The 23,552-nt window shown below is 40.2% G+C and overlaps 1 protein-coding gene across 1 annotated transcript in view; it reads left to right on the top strand.

The window, feature by feature from the left end:
* The window catches only part of LOC113406801 (phospholipid-transporting ATPase IB), a 408,364-nt gene that overhangs the window by 12,646 nt on the left and 372,166 nt on the right, over positions 1-23,552 (top strand). The window contains exons 2-4 of the mRNA XM_029911979.1: positions 14,937-15,036; positions 16,010-16,108; positions 19,388-19,433. Coding sequence (XP_029767839.1) covers positions 14,937-15,036; positions 16,010-16,108; positions 19,388-19,433 — 245 coding nt within the window. The remainder of the gene's footprint in view (positions 1-14,936; positions 15,037-16,009; positions 16,109-19,387; positions 19,434-23,552) is intronic.

The raw sequence follows: 23,552 nt of genomic DNA, 5'->3' as shown, positions 1-23,552 counted from the left end.
GTAAGTTTCCAGAATGTTTATTGTCCTGGATGATTTGAATTTGTTTATGTAACCAATCTCTATGTGAGACAAAAAGAAGTGTCACGAAAAAGCCCAAAATGTCATCTTTGCCACTTATGCAAAAAGAGTTACATGAGCTAGCTAACGACAAATGCTGTCTACATATGAATAAATATGAAACACCGACTGCCAAAAAGTTTGTTCTGTACAAAATAATTTGTAGATCTGAAGATATGTAATCCTGGAATGTGGAGCATTCCTGGTATTCATTAGTGAGGCATTGTCGTAAAGGGGGCACCTTCAGATCCTTCTCAGAGTGCTTTAATATCTCTTGCTGCCTTACGCTTGTAAGATGTAGTTAAATGTCATTTGAGAGACGCCTGCTGTGTCTCCCCACTGTAACAGTATTTATCTGACAGTAGCATAGGTTGGTGTTGGCTCTGCTCTCTGAGGACCTAATCTTTAGCCATTGAAGTTAAATGGGAGTTTTGGTTTTGAAATAAATGGCATGGGTTTGTGTGCTGCGGCCCCGATTATATAGGCATTTTAAACATGTGAGTAGTCTCACTGCAGTCAATAACATTAAATAAATGTATAGGTGTTGCAAGATCAGGCCTAGATAATTAGGATCTGGCCAGGATTGCATTATGGAACAAAGGCTAATGTCCCTGATAAGCCTGATTTTTTTTTCCAAGTCCCAATTTCACCCACAACTACCCCAAAAAGAAGCCAATCTTTGAAATTGCAAAGAGTTCGGTGTCCCATCAAGTGGCAGGATCCAGTATTGTTTCTTTACTCCCCCATTGGACTCTCTTCCGTTTTGTTGCCTGTGACAATGACCTAGGCCACTCTTGCACAAGAGTGTTTTTGGTTGTATACAGAGAAATGTTTAAAATTGACCTGCTAATTGAATCCAAGCAAGAACTGTGAAGGGGATGTCCAGGTGGACATGGGGGGCAAGGAGGACAGGGACTAGGAGACTTGGTAGCTTGGAGCCTGGGAATGCAGGAATCTGGGGAGTAACAGGTACAGGAAGTGGGAGAGTGGCAGAATAGGAAGGGGATGTAGTGGGGAAATACATGAAACTGGGGAAGGTCTGGAGGATGTGTGTACACATCCTGGGCAGGGGGACAGGAGAGTGAGGCATGGAAAAGCAGAGGCTTTTATCTATGTTAAACTTAATTAAAACAATTAGTTTTCAATTTGGATAAAAGCTTCCTTTCCATTCTTCTCCACTACCCCAATATCCCACATGGGTATAACTCCCCTCCACCACACACACCTCCTGTGGACTTGCTGAAGTCTGGAGGTGGAGAAGCCTGCTTTGATGGGCCTCATAAGAATTGTCAGAGCAGAGCTTCCCTCCTAGGAAACTTAAATACCAACTCTATTTAAAATTATTCTACACTTTTTGTAAAACCTAAATGTTATGAAGGGAACAGTTAAGAGTTCCAGACTTTTCCCACTGCCCTATAGTCCTTCATCCTTCTCTCACTCCACCTGATTTATGCTACTCACATACCCTTAAATTTCCCATTGAAATCTGAAAAATGAACACACAATAAATTACTGATTTATAAAATCCCATTTCTTATTCAAGGTTCTAGTTCCCAAATACTAGAATATTATCATCTACACGATATAACTACCAAAATACTGATTGCTAAATAATATTCAGAGTTAAATACCCAAACCTGTGAGGTTTGTGTATGCTGACACTTGATTATGACAGAATAGTCAACACACTTCATGATCTGTATCATGCTATGAGAATTTAGGGAAAACCGACATAACTTAGTGTGCTTTGGGACTGTATTATTTTTGAAATCTTTACTACACATATAATAAACAATATATTATTTATAAGCTATGTATAAAATCAGTAGTATACATTCAACAGCACATTTCCATTGAAGGACCAATGAAAGGGGACAAATGGTGCAAGTTGGGTGGGGTAGTAGTAAGTGATGGAAATTAGCATATTGTAGCAGGGAACTAGCTGGATCCTTTATCTGTTCACTTCAAGACTTGCTTATGTTTGTTTTGTTTTTTAAAGGTGTAAAATTTTTGTTGAAGTGTAGTGTTGTTTTTAGATGGATTCCATTGAAACACACCTTTAACCTTAGCTCTCTATAATTTTTTTGTTGGTAACTAATGATATTTAGTTATAATTCCATGAAAATGGACAGCACCATGCTCTGGGCTTTTCTGGACTGTTGCTTCAGAGTATTTGGGAGGGCACTCTGTAAAATGATCTTGTCCTATCACTGAGCTACTTTAAAAAATGTGTGTTTAGCTCATTCTACAATTGAGATATCTTTGTTCTTGTGCATCCTTAGGACAAGGAGCCTAACTACATACTCCCTACAGAAGAAAACCCCTATTGATTTCAGTGGGAATTTTTCTTGCATGAGGAGTATGGGATTAGGCCAGGGGTGGGCAAACTTTTTGGCCCGAGGGCCAAATCTGGGTATGGAAATTGTATGGCAGGCCATGAATGCTCACGAAATTGGGGGCTGCGGTGCAGGACGGGGTGAGGGCACCAGCTGAGGGTGTGGGCTCTGGGGTGGGGCTGGGGATGAGGGGTTGGGGGTGCAGGAGGGTGCTCCAGTCTGGGACCAAGAGGTTCGGAGGGCAGGAGGGGGATCAGGGCTGGGGCAGGGGATTAGAGCACGGGAGGCGGTCAGGGGTGCAGGCTCTGGGTGGCGCATACTTCAAGCAGCTCCCAGAAGCAGTGGCATGTCCACCCTAGGCTCCTAGGCGGAGGCGCAGCCAGGCAGCTCTGCACGCTGCCCCGTCTGCAGGTACTGCCCCTGCAGCTCCCATTGGCCGTGGCTCCCAGCCAATGGGAGCTGCAGGGGTGGTGCTTGGGGCTGTGGCAGCCTGTGGAGCGGAGCCCCCTGGCTGCCCCTACACATAGGAGCCGGAGAGGGGACATGCTGCTGCTTCCGGGAGCCGTGCAGAGCCATGGCACGCACGGACCAGGGCAAGCCCCCGACCCCACTCCCCGGCTGGAGTGCCAGAGCGGGGCAAGCCCCGGAACACCCCACTCCCCCGGTGGGAACTCAAGGGCTGGATTAAAATGTCTGAAGGGCCAGATGCGGCCCTTGGGCCGTAGTTTGCCCACCCCTGGATTAGGTTCATAGGGCCAAGCCCTGAAAATCACAACACAGAGTCATCATAGTACAAGATATTGCAAAAGGCAATTCTCCCTATGATCAAATCATTCCTATCGGGCTCTCCACTGTCTCTTCTTCTAAAACCTTGTCAGTTATAAGTTCATTCCCTGATATAAATAACTCCACTGAGTTCAGTAGGTTAACACTGGGAATGAAACTTGGGATGGTTGGGCCACAAAGAGAAATGCAGGAGCGGTGTCCAGAGCAGAGAGAGAGGTTCCCAAATGAGGGGTCAACCGTTGTAAGGAAAGGGGGTAGTAGAGGTTCCTGTTCAGAGGTAGTGCTGTTTAGGGGAAATGATTGTGAAGAATGTGCTGGTTCTAAGCAGCTGATATAAATGGGGAAGCTGAAATAAAGTGTAACCCACACACCTCCTGGGTGTGGTGCTCTGTCCCATCTAGTGACACCGAGACCACTTAGGGAGAGAGAGAGACTAATGAGTTTGCTCTACAGCCTTAGTTAAAGGCCATGTGGCTTTTAGTTCATGCAATAGAGGCTCATGCATTTAGCTATGGCTGTAGAGCAAACTCATAAATCTCTTTCTAAGTGGTCTCGGTGCCACTAGATGGGACAGAACACCACACCCAGGAGGTGTGTGGGTTACAAAAGTATCCCAGGACCCCAGATAATGCCAGAGCTGCCAAGCCACAATTTTCTCCACATTTCTTGGAAGAGGAATGTTCCCTGAATCTTGCTGATACTTTCTCCACAACATTTTGAAAATCTGACTGTTCCTGTCTGTTCCAATTGTAAAAAAGCTTGTCTGGCGTGCACAAAAAAAAAAAAAAAAAAATTGTCTAAGCCCTCATCGCTCATCTTGGTTACTGTAGCCTCCTAATCCAGCCCACATTCCTCTCCTTTCCCTACCACTAGTTTCTCCAAATTGTGGCCACTAAATTTGTCCTCATCCCCAAAATACCAACTAGCAACTGACTGACTTGATGTGAGTGCAGACGTTTCAAACAAAGATTGGTTTCTGGAGTGCTTCTTACTTCAATGCCTTCTTCATTGCTACCTTGGCCAATCTCTATATCAAATGCAAAATAACATGACAGGTATAAAGAAAATGCAAAATAAGCATTGCCCCAAATAATGATTTGGGCAATGCACGTAAATGGTCTTAAAATGAAACCTTTCGTGCTTAGGTTTGTGTTCCATTTAAGGATAAAACAGTAATACTAAGTACTCTCCTAACTATAAATTCTATTTGATTGATTTCCCCCCCCACCCAAGTTGCTTTGCATGCTCTTTAAAGCTCTTACTGTATATACAGTGGAGGCATCATTTAGTAAAGTACATTTTGAATATGGAGCCAGCATTTTAGATTCATTACTTTTGCTACTTTATCATTCCTTGCTACCATCAGTAAAATAGGAACTCGTTTTTTTAATGATTCCGCAACCTCCGCTTTTCTCCTCCCTTAAAAAATAGTTTGAATTCTAAAGCAGCGAATAGGAGTAGTGAGCTCAAGGGATTGGTAATAGGCAAGGCTGAGGCTTTGCCATAACCCTCCGTAGTTACAAGGGGTGAAATGGGAAGGGATGAGGGGCTGCTGTTTCTGGCATGGCCTCATTGTTCTCTTTGGCACAGGGATGTATGAGAGCCTGATGTGACTTGCCTTGTTTGCAAATCAGGGAGGCAGTGCAGGTCAGTGGATAGAGTACTTGATGGGGACTCAGCAGACCTGCATTCTATTCCCAACTCTGCCATGGAGCTGTTGTATGATGTTGGGCAAGTCACTTCACCTCTCTATGCCTCTTTCCCCTCCCATCCTATGCTTATATTGCCTGTTTAGACTGTAAGTTCTTTGGAGGAGGAGCTCTTTCTTACTGTGTGTTTGTACAGCATCTAGCACAGCCAGGACCTGATCTGTTAGGCCTGTAGAAGCTACTACCATAATTCAGATGATAACCATATTGTCAGACAAGGCATTAGGGGAATAGCACGGAGCAGAGGTAACCATCTGTGACCCAATTTGAAAAAACAAAACAGTCATAGATTTTGTGCCTGCCAAGACTGTGCCTTAGGCCTGCTAATGGAATACAAAGCTTTCCCATCTCTGGGTCACTTGTTTATACCCAGCCCTAATTAGTAGCTACTTAATATCATTATCTCATCATGACTAGCTGTAGGTCTGTGTGAATGTGTTGACAGGCTCAGTCCAATTCCAAGTTTCAGCAAAGAGGCTAATGATTAAATGAGCATGGAGACTGAATTATCCTCTCATCCTTAGAAGCTGTCTCTCCAGTTCTACCAAGGCGTATTGGTTAAGCAGAGTGGGGAAGTCTGTTCTGCATAGTCTTCAGTGAATAAAGAACTTGTACCAAGTTCTCCTTTCAGAATAGAACCCCTAACGAGAGAGGAAGCCAAGTATTAAGCATGTTGCCAGTGCTTCTGGTTGTGTACCATGGTGCAGGAGCTGCTGTTCTGACACTGGACTTTAGAAACAAAGGGGACTGAGCCTGGAGGCTACAAACTGGATCTTCTAATTTTACACTGGAGGGAGGCCAACATAAATCAAATCCGGATCTTCTGAATGACAGTGCTGAGCACTGCCACTACTGCAGCACAGTACTGATTTAATTTACGGGCACAAAGTATTATATTTAAAATATACAAATAGTATGTTCAGATACAAGAATGGATCCTGAAATATCGAATAGACAGCTGTGGGGTGAATGTGACAAGAGGTCGATATGTGACTGCTAATCAGCACTGGGTAGGTATGAACACAAGTGTCCCAGTATAGCTCTTATTTAATTTTCTCTCACTGAAGACTGTAGGAGACAAATTTAAAGAACATTCAGGTCCAGAGTTTCCAAATAGCCCATATTTTAAATAAAAATCTTCCAACCAGTGAGGAGGAAAGATGGATCCCAGATGTCCCTGCCATTGTAAATATGATTGTTTAGTTTTTAAAAAACAAACCCCTTTTACCTCCAGATCTGCCTGCCTGAAATGTGAGGAGCAATCTCCATGCACTTATTTTGTTGTTGGGAACTTTCCTGGCCATTTGCAGGATAATTCAGTGCAGCCAAGTTTTGCGATACCGTAGCACAGGATGTTTATTTTGTGGGGAGGGAAGAGGTGGTGGGAAATACGGGAATAGAAATTTGTTTAATTATACAAAAAATATACTGAGGTTGGAAAATGAAGAATCATTCTTGCGTGGAAAAAACCAGGTTACAATGTTTGCTAGTATCTATATGAATATTATCACAATGATGACTCATCATTAGTGCTTAAGAGTAGCATGGTAATGAGTGGAACTAAATGAATGAAAGTAATTTGTTGAAATTATATAGGAGTTGCTTTTAGAAAATCTTAGTGCATTGTTGTGGAGACAATGGGCCATACTCTGTTTTCAGCTGCACTGAAGTATATCCAAAGTAATTCCAGTGGAATAGCTCAGAGCATAATTGGTCCTAAATTATGTAGCAGATGTTGAGGCAGATCTCTTCCAGTGGAATATTTGAACACCTACCTGTTTAAATGCTGTTGACCACTGATCCACACAGTAATTTATCTTGTAACAGGCACTGACTTAGTGCTAGTATTTTTTTAAACGGTCTTTGATTTTTCCCTGTTGAACTGCAACTCTTAAATTCCGCTCTGACTTACATGTCAGGGCACTTCATTGAAGATAATGGAATTGCACAGGTTGAAGTCAGGGCAGAGCTTAGCCCTTGCAAATGTGAATCTGTATTATTTAAACAGCGTGTTTATGGCAAAACCTCAACCACAAAATTCCTGTCTACTTTCTTATGCTTTATTGACATAATTTCAACAGGTTTCCCCAGCAGCTACTTAAAAAGCTTGAGATTCAGAAAACATTATGATAGGTGGGGAAAAAAAATGAATTTTTGTGTTCTCTCAAAACATCATGGGCCCATGGTAAATCTGAACTAATGCCATTGATGAAATTACCCCAGAATATGGCTCTCTGGCCCTGACAGAGCAGTATCTAGGGAAATGGGTCATGTGGATACTCAGCATTCCTCATTTTCACTGTATGAGGGTTTACTGGTCAAAAAGTAGTATTAAATTACGTAATGGTTGCCCCTTAGTGTCACCAAATTGGTGACACTGGGATTCTGCCAGTCTTACTCACCCAAGTAGTCCCATTGAAGTCAAGGATTTGCCACTTACAAAGGGAAGACATAACTCTGCACTGATTTTTTTTCTAAACTTTTCCCCGATACCAAAAATTAATAGTATTGGGTGAGAAAATCCTATATAGCAGGGGTCGGCAACGTTTGGCACGCAGTTCGCCAGGGTAAGCACCCTGGCGGGCCGGGCCAGTTTTATTTACCTGCTGATGCGGCACGTTCGGCCGATCGCGGCCCCCACTGGCCGCGGTTCGCTGTCCCGGGCCAATGGGGGCGGTGGGAAGCCGCGGCCAGCACATCGGGGCAGCGGAATATATTTCAGGGTTGTGGTGGTGGTTACCTTGTGCATATTTCAGAGTTTTAATGCAGTTTTTTATGTGATGATATTGTTGTTCAATGATTTAATCCTAGTGAATTGACTAGCTAGGCTAGTCTGCTGGTGTGTGACACTACTGCCTATCATGCTGACCAGTATTGTCCCACTGCTTCCTTGTACTCCCCCTTCAGCTTGTCTGTATCCATCTGTAGTCTCGTGTCTTATGCTTAGATTGTGAGTCTGTGGGACCAGGGATTGTCTTTTGGTTTTGTGTTTGTACAATACCTGGCACAATGGGCCCCTAGATGCTACAATTAATACAAACCATTAATAATATGACAGTAAAACTTTGCTTTTCCTTTTTAGTTATGCCTCTTCACCTAGAGTTCATGTGTTATGAAAGTGTGTATGTGAGATGCTTTGTATTATTTGAGCACAAAGAAACATGGAATTCAAGATGATTTTGGTACCAGCATTCTGTGATGATCCTGAGGCATATTTAGAAAACATTCATTTGTCAATGCATACATATTGTGGCAAAGTACCTTCTTCTCAGTAGGCTCAGTCATTTTTAGCCTTGGAGACACAGGCTTGGGCAAGGCAAATCCTTATAGGTAGCACAGGGTCCGGCTAGTCCTTTCCTTAGTCAGTCCCTTGTGCTTGTTTTCCTTCCCTTCTGGGGAGGGAGTGCAGCCTTCCTGGAAGGGTTCAGTGTCTTGCTGCACCTAGTCTACTGGCAGCTTCCCTGCTTCTCTCACACACCTTCCTTCCACGCAGGGGAGGGTTTAAAAAGGTCTCAAGCAGTTGGAGCCAGCTGAACCTAATTAATTCCCTAGTAACCCCTTTTCCAGCTGAACCTTATTTCCCTGTGGTTCTCTCTCCTCAGTGGATAGGGAGAGGCCTTTTAACCCCCTGGGACTAATTACTACACGCCCCCCCTCCCTCCCCCCCGTGTAGCTGTTTGTCCTGGGTTTACCACAATATACAATAGAACATCAAAGATACGGACACCAGAATTACAGACTGACGGGTCAACCAGACACCATGTGAAACCGGAAGTAACCAATCAGACAGCAGCAGAGATAAACAAACAAACAAGCAAATAATGTACTGTGCCTGTATTCGTGGGTAAAAAACCTCACTTTACCCATGAAAGTTTATGCCCAAATAAATCTGTTAGTCTTTAAGGTGCCACCGGACTCCTTGTTGTTTTTGTGGATACAGACTAACATGGCTAGCGCCTGATACTTGTGCCTGTATTGTATCTTAAAGGGAGGGACATCTGGGCTGCCTGTCCCCACCCCTCCACCATCGCGCATTGGGCAGCCACTTACAACAAGACGCTGAGGCTTTCTCTCTCTCTCTCTCTCACACACACACACACACACACACCCCTACCTGCCCGGAGGGGAATTAGCTTGCAAACTCATGTGGGGCACTCAGTAAAGAGCTCAACTGCTGTTGAAACCTGGCATGGAGTATCAGCTGCTGGATCTGGAGCCTGAACTGTGCTGTATTCAGAGTTACGAACATTTCAGAGTTATGGACAACCTCCATTCCTGCGGTGTCTGTAACAGTACTTGGGGTTGGGGAATCTCTTTGTTACAGAAGTGACTGCAATGGTCTAAAATGTTAACTTGGTTAAACAATTAATTTTTCCCCACTGTTTTAAAGTATGTGAAAACCATAGAGAGATCTGTGTGTTTAATTACAGTCTGCTTTACAAGAGTATCGTGCTACACTTGGGACTATAGAAATGTGAATGAAAACTAGATAAGAATCCTTTCAAGTAATCACAGTTGATGGCAACTAAAGTAACATTAACTTAGGGGGAAATAATTTATTGAGAATTCCACATCGTCAGGGATGTCTTCATTATATTGAAAGCATGAATATATGAAAATAATCTAAATACTGTTAATTGTCATGATTCATTAAATACAATGACATTTTGTGACTGCTTGTGATTGTGTTGAAGTGTCACATTTAGTACATAATGTGTGGTCTCCCCCTGACTCTCTGTATGCAGTATAACATATATGCTGGGTATGACTGTAAAGAATGTTATCTTCTCTAGAGAGAGGGTGAGGTAGGCTACACACCCCGACACCAAGAGGTTCTGGTTACACAAAGTAAACAAACAAAGTAAATTAAATGGAGCTGTAAAAATGAAATGACAAATTAATTACATCATATCAGTTTTAACAATTGTGTACAGGCCACAATTTTAAAATTAATTTTTTATTTAACTTTGTTCTAATTTTATGTGCCTCACTAAAGATCTGATCCTGCTGCCATTGTAGTGAATGGCAGATCTTCATCAGTGGGATAGAATCAGCTCCAAGCACCAAAATATGCTGGTACCTCTCATAATTTTGTTATTCATACTTAGATACAGCAAAATCCCATTAACAGTTGGGAAAAAAGACAGTTAAAGTAAAAGGATAACAGATTGCTAATCATGCTTAAGTTTTCTCACATGTGAAGTCCCATTTACTCTGTAAGTCAAGTTAACATGTTCATAAGTGTTTGCAGAATCGGGTATGTAATGAGACTTATATTTTATTAGTTAATCATTATGCATGGCAATTAATTAAATGGAAAAAGCAGACTTTTTTGTGAATACCTGTTTTAATATGGCAACATAGACTAGTGAATCAAAGGCACATCGTAGGTGTAATGTGTTTGGATTTTAAAAGAACATTTGATTATGTATGTCTCATTCTTACTCTGAACCTTATTGTTAGTTTGGATATCAGTGCTGTCATGCAGTGAAATTGGCCAAAAGACTTCTTGGGGAGGACTGGAAATGCTCACTTGGTGCATCCCACAGAGAAGGCAGGGCTTACTGTCATGGTACAGTCTGCACCTTCCTTATGTGTGTGGGGGAGCTCGGGTGTGGTGGTGTCTTGGGTCCTGCGGTGTGGATCCTAAGGCAGGAGATTGGAGAAAACAATCTAACCCCTCTAGATTAAGAGTGCTATAGAAGCTGGTTCCCTGGGAAAACAGCTAGTTAAAAACAGGGGTGGCTCCAGGCAACAGCGCACCAAGTGCGTGCCTGGGGTGGCAAGCCGCGGGGGGGCGGCCTGCCGGTTGCCGTGAGGGTGGCAGTCAGGCTGCCTTCGGCGGCATGCCTGCGGGAGGTCCGCCGGTCCCGCAGTTTCGGCGGCAATTTGGCGGCGGGTACGCCGAAGGCGCGGGACCGGAGGACCTCCCACAGGCATGCTGTCGAAGGCTGCCTGACTGCTGTGCTTGGGGCGGCAAAATACATAGAGCCGCCCCTGGTTAAAAATAATCCGTTTGTCCCAGATACTCTGTTGGCTCTTGTAGAGATTATAGTCTCAGTCTTCAGGGGGCCAGGGGATGGCAGCTGCATTATGAGTACTGCATTACTAGTACAGCTGTGGGCAGGCTGTCCCAAAGAATGATACTAGCACACACAGATTTTGTGGGGCAGAAGGGAGTAATTTTAAATTGTTGGATGACAAGTAATTTTATGTTAAAAATTACTAGAAACATTTAGTCCAGAGAAACAAGAAGTGGCTGGCCAGCTCTTACTACTTGTTTCTCTTGCTGCCAAATCAGGGAAAACCAAAGTAAAAAGATGGAATTATTGATACAGGCTATTCATTAGACTATTTCAGATGATGTGACTCCCACTATGTTAGTAACAGAGGTTCTTTTACATACCTTCAGGGATGCCAGGATTAAAACCAAGCAAAGTAATCATAGTTATTAACTAGGGCTATTTTATTATTAAAGAAAGGAAAAGAAAACGTTCAACAAAAAACCACAAATGACACAGTACAAGTGATTAACTGGTTACTTTAGTTACAATCTCTTCTGTATGCTTCCCTGCGGAGAGCTTTTAGGAGAGATTAAGCCTTTGCCAGTGGACTGTGTCTGGAGGGTGTTCTTCATCTGGTAAGTTAAGACCAAAGTTCACTGTTTTCCAAATTTATTTAAACTGTTTATAATTGGACAAAAGAATTTAAGAGCACGTGGGGCCTGTTTGGTATATCATTGGTAACCTAAACAGTTGATCATTGGGCAAAGTACGGTAAGTAATATTAACTAAGTCCTGTGAAATCAAAGAAAATATTTAAACCAGTTATTTAAAAGGAGCCATTTAAGGAACAGTTTTGAGATGGGAAAATTATGAATATTAAGAAACTTACATACAATTAAATCCCACTATTTTTTTGTTTACCAATGTTTAGCCCCTGTTACCTCTTCAAGAATATTTGGTCTAACCATTTGGTGATTAACAGGAGAAACTGTTAATATTTTTAAGTTACAAAAGCATTCCTTATCCCAATAAATATTCAGAAGAGTTTTAATTTAATCAGTTGGCAGTGTCTTAGTTAACTTCCTCTCACCAATCCGTGTTGAAGTCCTGGGGAGGCTTTCCTTGGGTTGCTTTCCTTTTGAGGCTTCTCTGTTTTTCTTATCTGACTGTGGCAGCTTGCTTGTAGAGATGGACAGGATGAGTTGTGGCGTGCTTGCTGTTTAAGCAAGGTAGCAGAGATGTGTGTGTGTGAAGGGTGCTCCATTTGGAGTTTTATACCCTTCTTCTTTCTATTTTCATGAAGATTTAGGAAAACATACCTCTTTCAGGCTTGTGTAGATTCCAAGTTGGTTGCTATCATCCTTTCACTGGGCTCAGTACCTTTATGGGTTTTGTGTAGGAGCTTCTTCGTTAAATGAATATGCTGCACTTTCTAACTGCCTTTGTTCTTGTGTTGGGAAAATCCCAGATAACCTTTTAAAGTTAGAGTTTAACATTTTATTTTTATTCAATCCATTGTCTGACATAGTCCTTCAGTTTATTTAGAGTTCAACAGGAAATGAAATTTTTTAAAGAAAAAAGTCCAAACAATCCTGTTCTTTTTACAAATCTTTTTAGTTTTTAAAATAGTCGTTTAAAATTAAATAATTCTTAGAACTTCTTTAGTTTAAGAATCAACAACTCCTTGAGTAATTATTTAATTTTTTTGTCGTTTAAGTTTATGATTTTTCTTGTCATCTTGAGTTGGGTGAGGGAGCTATTTAAGCATGCCAATTTAATTAATCCTCCACTAATATAAATATTCTATACTTAAATAGCTTCTTACATCAATAATTAGTTTAGCAAGATCATTAGAGTCTGTTAGTACATGAGCACTTTACTATTTACATAGCAATGATATTAGGAAATTAATTTAGTGCTTTGCATTTAGTTAAAATACTTGCAAATATGCCGTTCAAAATGATTTGCCGTTTCACAACTGAACAAATAAACAAAGGTTTAAAACATTTCCAACTACACATGTTTTTCCTAGATACTTCTGAGTGAAGTTTTTAGAGTAATTATAAAATTCAACAAGGATATTTCTAGAATTATTTGTGTGGGTTTACTCTGAAATTTTTCTTGGGAGGGTGAAAAAGCCCACTTTACACCTAGATTTAGTCTTTGATAACGTAACCCTACATTCCTTTTCACAAATCAGGTCTTTTCCTAAAAGGTGAACGTTTTTTGTATGGTGTGTTTTCTTGAGACAAGGATTACATTTGTACCAAACTGGTATTTTATACAAAGGGAGGTGTCCTGGTTTGTTTGTCTCTGGGGTGACAGAAAGCAGAAGCCCTTGGAATTCCTCTCCTTAGCTTGAATGTTTTCTGCAGTTGAATAAACAAAAACATATATATGTGAGGTACTTTTCTCCAAGTACCATATATATGAGAATAATGATAAATATATACTAATCTTCAGTAAAGGCACAGGGAAGCTTAATTGCATAATATTAAAATAGTGTATTAATATAATTTTTGCATTAATATTGAGGTCTCTACCTCAATTTATTACTTAAAAACAAAGAGCTGAATTCTCCCCTGCATCCGGGGTCTTCTTGTTGTGAGGGGAAGGAGGTGGCCATTAGGGAGCCAGATACAGCTAGCTCCCTCATTCAGCACCAATCTGGCCCTGACATTCCTTAGAGTAGCCCAGGTGCTACTCTAGCTTATACCACTAGATATCTTCTTCCAGTGGAGTGTAGTAGAGCTCTGCTAAGGTAGAGTGAAGGGGTGGCTGGTATGGGAGCCAGCTCTACCTATTTCATTAGCTTTATGCCAACAGAGAAATCCCTTCTCCAAGGATAAATCTTCACTGGCCACTTATGGGCAGAACACAACCAGTCTCCACTGCCCGAGCAGCACAAAGTGAATGCATCATACTGCAGGATCTGGCCCAACATATTTCCATTCCAGTTCTCTATACATTGTAGAGGTTCATGAGCCTAGGAATTCTATTTGGTACTCATGTTTATGCTTGCACTGGTCACCTATCAGCCAGGTTTGTGTTGTCACGGGGACATGGCTCATTACAAAACTGAACAATATAATGTCTTGGGCTTTATAGACTTTTCTCCTGAAATTGACCATGTTTTCATTTGTATCACAACATCTATTGTTACTTGTGCTGTCTATTATACAGCTAGCAGAGAAAACGACACAATTTATCTGAGAAATGAGTTTTCTTCCTAATCTGTCCGTATGGCTAGATGTATATCACCTTTTGCATTACTCTTCCTGTGGTGTAATTACCTCAAGATATCACTACACAAAATGATCAGCAAGGCTAATTCTGAAATTATCTATTTTTTTTTTTTGGTAGCTTAGTGCTCACAACGAGGGCTTTGAGTTCAGCATACTAGGTCAGTTCTGAGCCAAGAAGTGACTCAGAGTACGAAATAAAAGGCAGATTGTAAATTGTGTGGCACATTTCCATAATTAAAATAGCTGTTAATTCTTTAAAGTGTGGCTGTACTTTGAAAAATCACTGTAAAAAAATGGCATTGTGGAGTTTCCAGCCTATAGCCTGGTTATAACAGTTCTAGGCTATAACAATAACAAATGTAGTATTAATTGGACTTAACCACATGCTTAGAGATAAGCACATGCTTAAGTGGTTTTCTGAACTGGGTTCCTAATGAAGTACAAATGTAAGTGTTAGAGAGAACTGCCCATAGTATTGGAGTTTGGACAGATATTTTAAATAGATAATTTTTGTCTTCTGACTGTATCATCAGGTGATATTTGTTGTAATGATCAGAGATCCTGCCTTTCTGCGAGCCTTCAGGGTCCAATATGCGCTCCCTCAGAAGGGAGAAGTACAATATATTTCTATACATTATACATCTCCTTAATGTTTACCCACCACTTCCTATATTAACTTTGAACAATGAAGTCATTGCTAGCTCTTGAGGCACCATCATTTTTCTGCGGGTTTTTGTTGTTGTTACAGTACTGTCCTTTAACCAAGTTTTTTTTTTTTTTTTTTTTTTGAACCTACAGTACAGCCAAGTACAGTGTGGTGACATTTCTACCTCGATTCCTCTATGAGCAGATTAGAAAAGCTGCTAATGCTTTCTTCCTCTTCATTGCCTTACTGCAGGTACGGTTTTATTGTTTTACCTTTGATTCAAAAGAAATTCAAATGTAATTACAAAGTAACTAAAAGAAAAACAAATCAAGTGTGTCTCAATAGATTAATTGATAAAGTAGTCACCATTATCACAATGTGAAGTACATAACTTTAAACAGGAAATTAAAGGATAGTTGGAGATTTTGAAAGCTGTTTGCAAAGTAAATTTCAATTTAATAAGAAGTCTTGCTGCTAATTTCACCGTAAATTACTTTTAAACTAACCAAAGAGACTAAAAAAGCTTCCTTTTTTGCATACATGTGCTTGTAAAGCCAGGTTGTCTTAGTTACTATGGGCCAGATACTCATCTGGTGTAAATAAAGAAAATGCAGGTTTGCTGATTTACACCACCTGCATGAGTTCAACTGTCTAGGCCTGGGAGGGAGAGAGAAATGTATAAGTAAAAGAATTGTAGAAATTCGAAAATGGCCTATGATAGCTTTCCTTTGCGAAATAATGCTATGATTTAAAGGTCTGGTATCTCAGGGCCTTTCAGAGCTCTAAGCAAGTGCGTATAAACCATTGAGAAGCTGGGAATCTCCACTTTCTACTGTTTATAAAGCTTCCCTTTCTGGTCCTGAATCTTGAATATCTCAGTGATACAGGACTTACTATGATCCATCCTGCACCTCTGACCAATACATTTTTAGGGGAAACTTGTACACTTGGGTGGGAGGGGAAGAAGGAAACATTTCTCTGACATGTTGTTTTTAATTGGTATGAAAATGGATCTGTTTGAATAGTCTCAAAGTTTATGATGTCAGAATAAGCCCCAGTATACGTGGGGTAGAGGGCAGAGTGCAGCTGAGACGATTAAGGTTCCATCCCTTATGGCTGCTGCTCTAGTTCCACTTCTCACTTGATACATTCATAAAATTCTAAACTTTACCTTATATAAATCATAGATTTGCTGCATAAAACAGTTTTATTTTGTCCTTTACAGCAAATTCCAGATGTCTCTCCAACAGGAAGATATACCACCTTGGTGCCATTGCTATTTATTCTAACCGTTGCTGGCATCAAAGAGATTATAGAAGACTATGTGAGTATAATTTATTTAATTTGGGAAACAGGTAGGCTTCCCACCAATGAAACACATACAGCTTTAGTAAATGCATCTTCAAGAGTGACACAGTAACCGTTGTTGGATCAAATCCTGAGATCTTTGCTTAGTTGTTACTCAGCCCTTAGTCAGGTAAATAGTCCATTGACTTTAAGAGGAGTTTGCCTGAGACAGGACCTCAGGAGTCGGCTCATTATCATTATTTAATAGTACTTTATTAAACATATGTATGTCTCACTAGGTGTGCTGTCTGTTTTGAATAATTGAATGGATCTGGGCTGGTGTGTTGATGTGAAAGCGTATGTACAGTAGGAAATGCAGATGAACTTTGAACTGGGTTACAAAAACACAATATTAAAACAAATGGAACTTCATCTATTTATATCAGCGGAGAATCTGCCCCATAATAAAAATATTTGAATTTATTTTATAAAGAGAATTCCAAAGTTTAAAACATATTGAGAAAAGCAAATTTTGAAGAGGCTATCCATATATTTTTAATTGGAAGCGTGAGAAATATAAATATCTTTCAGTGCTTGCAAGAATAATCACACTCACTAAATCTCATCTCTTTTCACGTTCTAATACGTTCAAACAAACAGAAGACCATCTTATGTGCACAAAAATTGCACATAAAGGGGCAAACTTTCAAATTGGCTTCCACAGAGAATGTGAATTTGCATACCCAAATTTTAGCTTGCAGTGTTTTGTTTTGCACACTTCAAAGCTCCATATTTCTTGCACAAGTAGAGCAATTAACTATTTAGTATCCCAGTTTGCACATTTGTATCCAGCAGATCAGGGTGCAAAAAATCTTTGCCTAAAATTACATGTGTAAAAAGAACTAAGTGCAGTTCTGTTTGTGCTAATTTAGCTGCTGCTTTGTAAAATTTGGCCCAAAGGCTTCTCTGAGTAGAAACAAAATTGCTTATTTGTGGCCAAGAAATTAAATCTTTAATTACATATGGTAACAAAAAAAAAAAAAAAAAAAGCTGTTTCTCTGTTTTCTTTTCCTCTAAACTCAAGTGTAGTATGTTCTCTTTAAGTAGTCAAAAGTTAGATTTTGCCATCCTGAACAGTATCTTAGGTCTGGTCTCTAGAGCCTTTAATTCTGCCCTTTCTTTAAGAAAAGGAGAAAGTATAGTTGTACATTTTATTATCAAAGAGATTAAAATGCCCATTTGTTTAGCAATAATGTCACTGGTGGATGAATATCAGAAGGAAGATATTGAGGGCCGTTGGCACATGACTGAGATGGATCGCTAGGGAACCTTCCAGTGTTTGGATAAACTTTGGTTACACATCCATTTTGGATTTTTCTCTGAACAGAACCTTTGAATCTTTTGAAGCTGGTCCCTCAGTGGAATTTAGATTCCACTTCGGGAAAACAGCATTTTGCTTAGCAATAAATCTCTGCCAAAAAGAAAGGCAAACTGAAAGCAACATCCCCTTTTCATCTGACAAATAAAAAGACATCCCTAATCAGAACTGACTTTCTTTTGTAGTAAGCCAACATAATCTAGTCCTTTGCCTTTGAAATGTAGGTAAATTCAGTAGCCAAGAGACCTTTCCTGACAAGCAGATTGGAAGACAATGTAAAGGATGATTGTCACCGGGGGACACTATTGCTCCCCAGCTCCAAGCGTGTACTGCCATGCCCAGTCTCTGTCAAGGAGGTTTATAATTCTATTATAACAAAGGTTACCAAACAAACAGAAGACCATCTTAAATCAATACCTGGCCCTCTTGCTTCTAAGCCACCCATCCCAGGGGTCTCTGGCACTCAAGTTCCTGGCAGTTTCCTCCTTCAACAGCTCTGCTCCCCTTCTGGGAATGCCTGCACAGCGAAGAAAAACCCATGGCTGGCCCATGCCAGCGGACTCAGGCTTGCAGGGCTGTTTCATTGCTGTGTTGACTTCTGGGTGGTCGCGAGCCTGAACAACGGGACCCTCCCACCCCACAGGTCCTAGAGCATGGGCCTGGGCATCTACATAGCAATAAAACAGCTCCACAGCCTGACTTCCGCGAGCCTGAGTCAGCTAGCATGGGCCAGCTGAGGGTTTTTCTTTGCTGTGTAGATGGACCCATTGAAGCCGCAGCCGCTGGGTTGCTTCCTTCAGCCCCTGGCCCCCTTGCTCCAGGGACCTACCACCAGAGTTAGCATGGTTTTGCTCAGCTGTCTCAGTCCTTCCTTCCCTCAGCTGCCTACTAGCAGCCCTTTATAGGCCCAGGTGTAGCCCAAGTCTTCTTTAATGAACTGGATTGGGCTCATCTGCTCCAGTCCAAGGGGAGCTGGGCTCAGTCTATCTGCAGGGACCAGCTACCTTGTGACAATGACCCGTATATTCTCACATCAGACAAAACAATACCAACTATTTTAATTGACATTCAAAGCTGCTGACTCAAATTGAGGTCCTGCGGCTAAGTGAACTAAGTTAGAAAAAGTTTCCATTCCAGACATATGGTAAACAGGGAAGGGATATGGAAAAAATTAAAAATGGAGGTAAGAGGATTTTCTCCCATCCTTTCTCAAAATGGTATTTCCTAGCATTCTCATCCACACGCCCTACCTAGAAAGGCACCCTCATTTGCTTTCTTAGTTAGGTATAAATGTACTCAGCACCCTACGATTGTAAAGTAACTTAAGACAAAGCCTTTCAGACAAATTTTGACACTTGGCAAGTGTAGATGAAATATTAACAAATACAAGGGGAAGAAAAATTCCTGCTCAGGTGAGCAGTCTGTTTTGTAAAATAAGTATTACAGGATTCCAGGAAAGTAGGGTTATTGTAGTCAAAAGGTCTGTCTCCTGTCAGCTATTGAATTAATTATGTCAGTTTTTTTACTGTATTTTAAGAAGCTTTGAATACATAATACTAGGACAAATTACACATAGAATATGTGTAGGCAACACACATCATGTAGAATTATTCACTTGTTCTCATTGCATTTTTGGAGGCAGCTTTTACCTTGCCTTGTTATCTGTTGTTACTGAGCAAAGTATAAGTGGTACATTTTCAGCATAGTGAATACCACCTCCTAATTTAGATGCAAAAAGTCGATATCGGTCTTTTGTAATTCTAAGCAAAAAGGTGCATAAAACAGCATAGACGATCTAATTTAATTGACAAAAGAGAGTTCTCTGCCTTGTTCTTTGCTCCTCCAGTTTTTGCCTTGTTCATTCAGCACATGGGTTACTAATGTGGAATCTTCCTGAGTGTAATTAAATGTTTTTTATTTTTTTTTGTTTCATGACAGAAACGACATAAGGCAGACAGTACAGTAAACAAAAAGAAAACAATAGGTAAGATCCTAATGTGTTTCATTTTTTTAAACTAAATATTATGCAGTAGGAATGGCCAGATGCAAATGTATTGTTAAGATGAATAATTATTTTAAAACTAATAATGTATTATCTTCTGATTCTATAAATTCTAAAGAACTAGAGGAAGATGTACATGCATGACTGTTTGAATGCCAGCTGCTGATAATTAGTCATTTGAAATTTTTTGTCTCATTATGAATGATGATATGAAGAACTTGGTAGGATAAGGGGTGTGATGTCCTGGGATATAGAGACCTCTGCTTCTCTTGAACCCTAGGACACCAGTCTTACTGAATGACTGCATGGAGGCATTGCTCTTTGTTAATGCAAGCCTTACTGTTGCTGTATCAGTTCATCCATAACTTATTTAAAAAATGAAAAAATATGATTAGTACTTTGGCTGCACTTAGAATCTTTCAAATGGAAGAAATGCTTTAAGTGAAATCACTGTGTTTTTAGGTATAGTTTCATTACTCTAAAAAAAAAAAATAGCTTAGCCTCCAGAAAAACACTTTGGAGAACAAATTGCTAAAATTTTGAAGATCTACTCGTGTGTGATCTTTGCAGGTGTTTGCATGACCTAAGTGCAGTTTAATATAGCACTATTGGTTGGTTGCACATTGTGGTTTTGATCTCTAAGCAATGTGTTACCAAACCAGATATGGCCTGCTATTATTCCATACTTTTGACTTTCTGTAGGACCAAAATATTCTCTCATATACTTGCACGTACAGCCTACTGATTTCAAGGGGAATTTATTATGTGAATCCAAAGGCAGAGTTTGACTTTTGGTTCTTTACATCCACATTTTGACCAAGGGCATTCCTTGCTGTGGCTTTCAAATACAAAATAGTCTTTTTACTCATTGCAACTTCTGTGTGGCTTTCAAGTGCATTTAGTTCATGAGAATGTATTGGTTAATGTAGTCTTTGGAAATAAAGGGCAATATCATCCCTTCATCCATGTGGGGCAGCAAAGATGTGATTAGTGAGAATCCTGTCATAGTGAGCCCGAAAATACTGGGGAAGAGACATCTCAGGGCTTGCCTTCACTGCAAAGTTAACTTGAGTTGTAATTCAAGTGTTGCCCCAACTCAAGTCCCATCCATACACACAAACCCTTAACTCGAGAATGGTGATGTTTTTACCAGTCAAAGGGCATAGTCTACAACATGAGTGAGCACAACTTGTCAGCTGCAAACACAATCACTCTGTGTTGCTAATACAATTACTGTGTAGTTCAAGAGTTATTTTGCAGTGTGACTACTCTCACTCAATCTAGGCTAATTTGAGAGAAGTTAACTTGAGTTATCTACACTCTAGTTAACTCTGCAGTGAAGATTTCACCTCAGATGCACAGAAGCAGGATTTACTACTTATTTTGGGATTAATGTACTTTGGTCTTATTTTACCTAGAGAAGAGTGATCCCCCTCTAAGGTATAATCTGTTGAAAGCTCTCCATAGAAAGACACACAGAAGAGATTATAACTGAAGTAACCATTATTCACTACTAGCTAGTGCTCTGTTTTTCTTTTATTTTCCTTTCTTTAGTTATAAAATTGATAATTAAATGATATCAATTATTCAATTAATAAAATAAGTATTATGCTTGTCTTGTGGTGTCCCCTAGGGCACAGTAAGAACTCCATCTGACTAAAATAGTGGTGGTCACATCCCTGAATTAGCATTAAGAGCGGCAGTTAAGATTTGGCCTATCGTTTCTTGTTTCTGTAGACTATAAATTGTTAGTGGTTTTTGGAAAAATAAAAAAAAAAAATAGAAAAGTTTAATGGAAAACTCCAAGAGTTGACAATTGCAAAGACATCCAAGAATCCTGTTTGGGAGGGTGGGAGGATGGGTTTGCTGCCCTGCAGGTTAGGAGGAGTTCTCCTCCTTAAATAGCATGAATGTTCCAGGATCTACAGGGAAATCCAATGGATTTCAGGATATTCATATGTTGGACAGCTTCTCCCTACTGTTTCCCAACTCTTCCCCCTGCAGCAGCCAAACTGGAAGTGTCTTCCTTTTACCTGCATCCTCCTCCCTCCAAAACTTCATGGGGAGGTCAACGTCATGGAAAAGGGACTTGGCAGGAGTTAATGCTAACCTTGTCAGCACAAATTCCCATGAGGGGATTTCTGAATAAGGAGTTGCTGATTCATTATCGGATAACTAATTATTTCCCCAATTAATATAACTATTTTATACTTAAATAGCTTCTTGTGTTAGTCATCAGTTATAGCATTAAAAGACCTTGCTATATTTATATATAAAACATCTGACTATTCACATAACAATGGTATCTGGCTGGTGTTATTATATGAAGTATTTACATTTCAATAGAAAATATTTGCAAATAAACATCTCAAAGGAAGCTTATACCATCTTAAACATTTGAGGGAGAACTTTTAAGACAAACCCCAAGTTAGATACAAGTAATCGATATCATCTGGAAAATATTTCCAAACCATAATTTTCCCACCCTTGAAGTTTGAAGAATGAAACTTCAAAGTGCCTGTAAAAGAAATCTGTTTTTTCACTAAGAATATTTTCAGAATTCTTTTTGTGGGTTTAAACTAAGGCTTATCTCTTTGCAAAGAGGAGGAGTAAAGACGTCCACTTCTATGACTTAGGCTACGTCTTCACTACAGGGGGGGGGTCGATTTAAGATACGCAAATTCAGCTACGCGAATAGCGTAGCTGAATTCGACGTATCGCAGCCGACTTACCCCGCTGTGAGGACGGCGGCAAAATCGACCTCCGCGGCTTCCCGTTGACGGCTCTTACTCCCACCTTCGCTGGTGGAGTAAGAGCGTCGATTCGGGGATCGATTGTCGCGTCCTGACGGGGCGCGATAAATCGATCCCTGAGATGTCGATTTCTACCCGCCGATTCAGGCGGGTAGTGTAGACCTGCCCTCAGTTTAGAGCTCTGATAACACATCCTTGGTATCACAGTGGTTCTCAACCGGGGGTACATGTATCCCTGGGGGTACGCATAGGTCTTCCAGGGGGTACATCAAGTCATCTAGGTATTTGCCTAGTTTTAGAACAGGCTACATAAAAAGCAATAGTGAAGTCAGTACAAATTAAACTTTCATACAAAGACCTGTTTATACAGCTCTATATACTATATGCTGAAATGTAAGCACAATATTTATATTCCAATTGATTTATTTTAAAAATGAGAAAGTAAGCAATATTTCAGTAATAGTGTGCTGTGACACTTCCGTATTTTTATGTCTGATTTTGTAAAGAAATAATTTTTAAGCGAGGTGAAACTTGGAGGTACACAAGACAAATTAGACTACTGAAAGGGGTACAGTAGCCTGGAAAGGTATTATATCCTGTATAAAGAACATCCTTATGTCCTTTTACATAATCAGGTCTCTTTCTAAAACATAAATATCCTAAGAATGTTTTCATGAGATAAAGAATCTGTGTAAACACATTTAGAAGCAACAAATATGGTTTCATGGCTAAACAGATGTCACCCCCTTTGACGCTTTTGGTGATGATTCTCTGCTTTCCTAGGAATTTCTTTAATTAGCTCGAACATTTTAGTTAGCAACCAGATTAATTTTTAATAAGTACGCAAATGATCATTCTTCACTCATCATGTGTATGAAATTAATGGAAATATTTCCTTATCTTCACTAAAGGTGAAGGCAAGTATGTAATAACCTAAACCTACATACAATTATAATAAAATTATTAATAACCACGTTTGCATCACTGTTGATGTCTGTTCCTCAACACAATAGAACCCTGATCTTTTTTTTTTTAAGATCATAGAGGACACTCAAAAAGTTACATAAAAGTGGGGCTTCAGATAATCAGTACCTTCAAGCCTACCAGAGGTCTTCAGTGCTGTAGGAACTTAACATCAGCACTGAGAACTTAGGAATGCCCTGACAAGGAAGCCTGAAGCTAAGCTACCTAGTCCTGTGGGGTTTAGTAGCTGCACAAGGGTTTAGCTTCAGCCCTGTGGAACTTAAAACTCTGTAAAACTGAATCACCACCTCCATAGAGATCTGCAGGAGTCAGGGCCAGCTCCAGCATTTCTGCCGCCCCAAGCAAAAAAAAAAAAAAAAAAAAA

This window comes from Terrapene carolina, unplaced genomic scaffold (genome assembly GCF_002925995.2).
Source record: "Terrapene carolina triunguis isolate 2854851 unplaced genomic scaffold, T_m_triunguis-2.0 Scaffold141, whole genome shotgun sequence".
Taxonomy (NCBI): Eukaryota; Metazoa; Chordata; order Testudines; family Emydidae; genus Terrapene; species Terrapene triunguis.
This window is presented reverse-complemented; position numbering and strand designations above follow the sequence as displayed.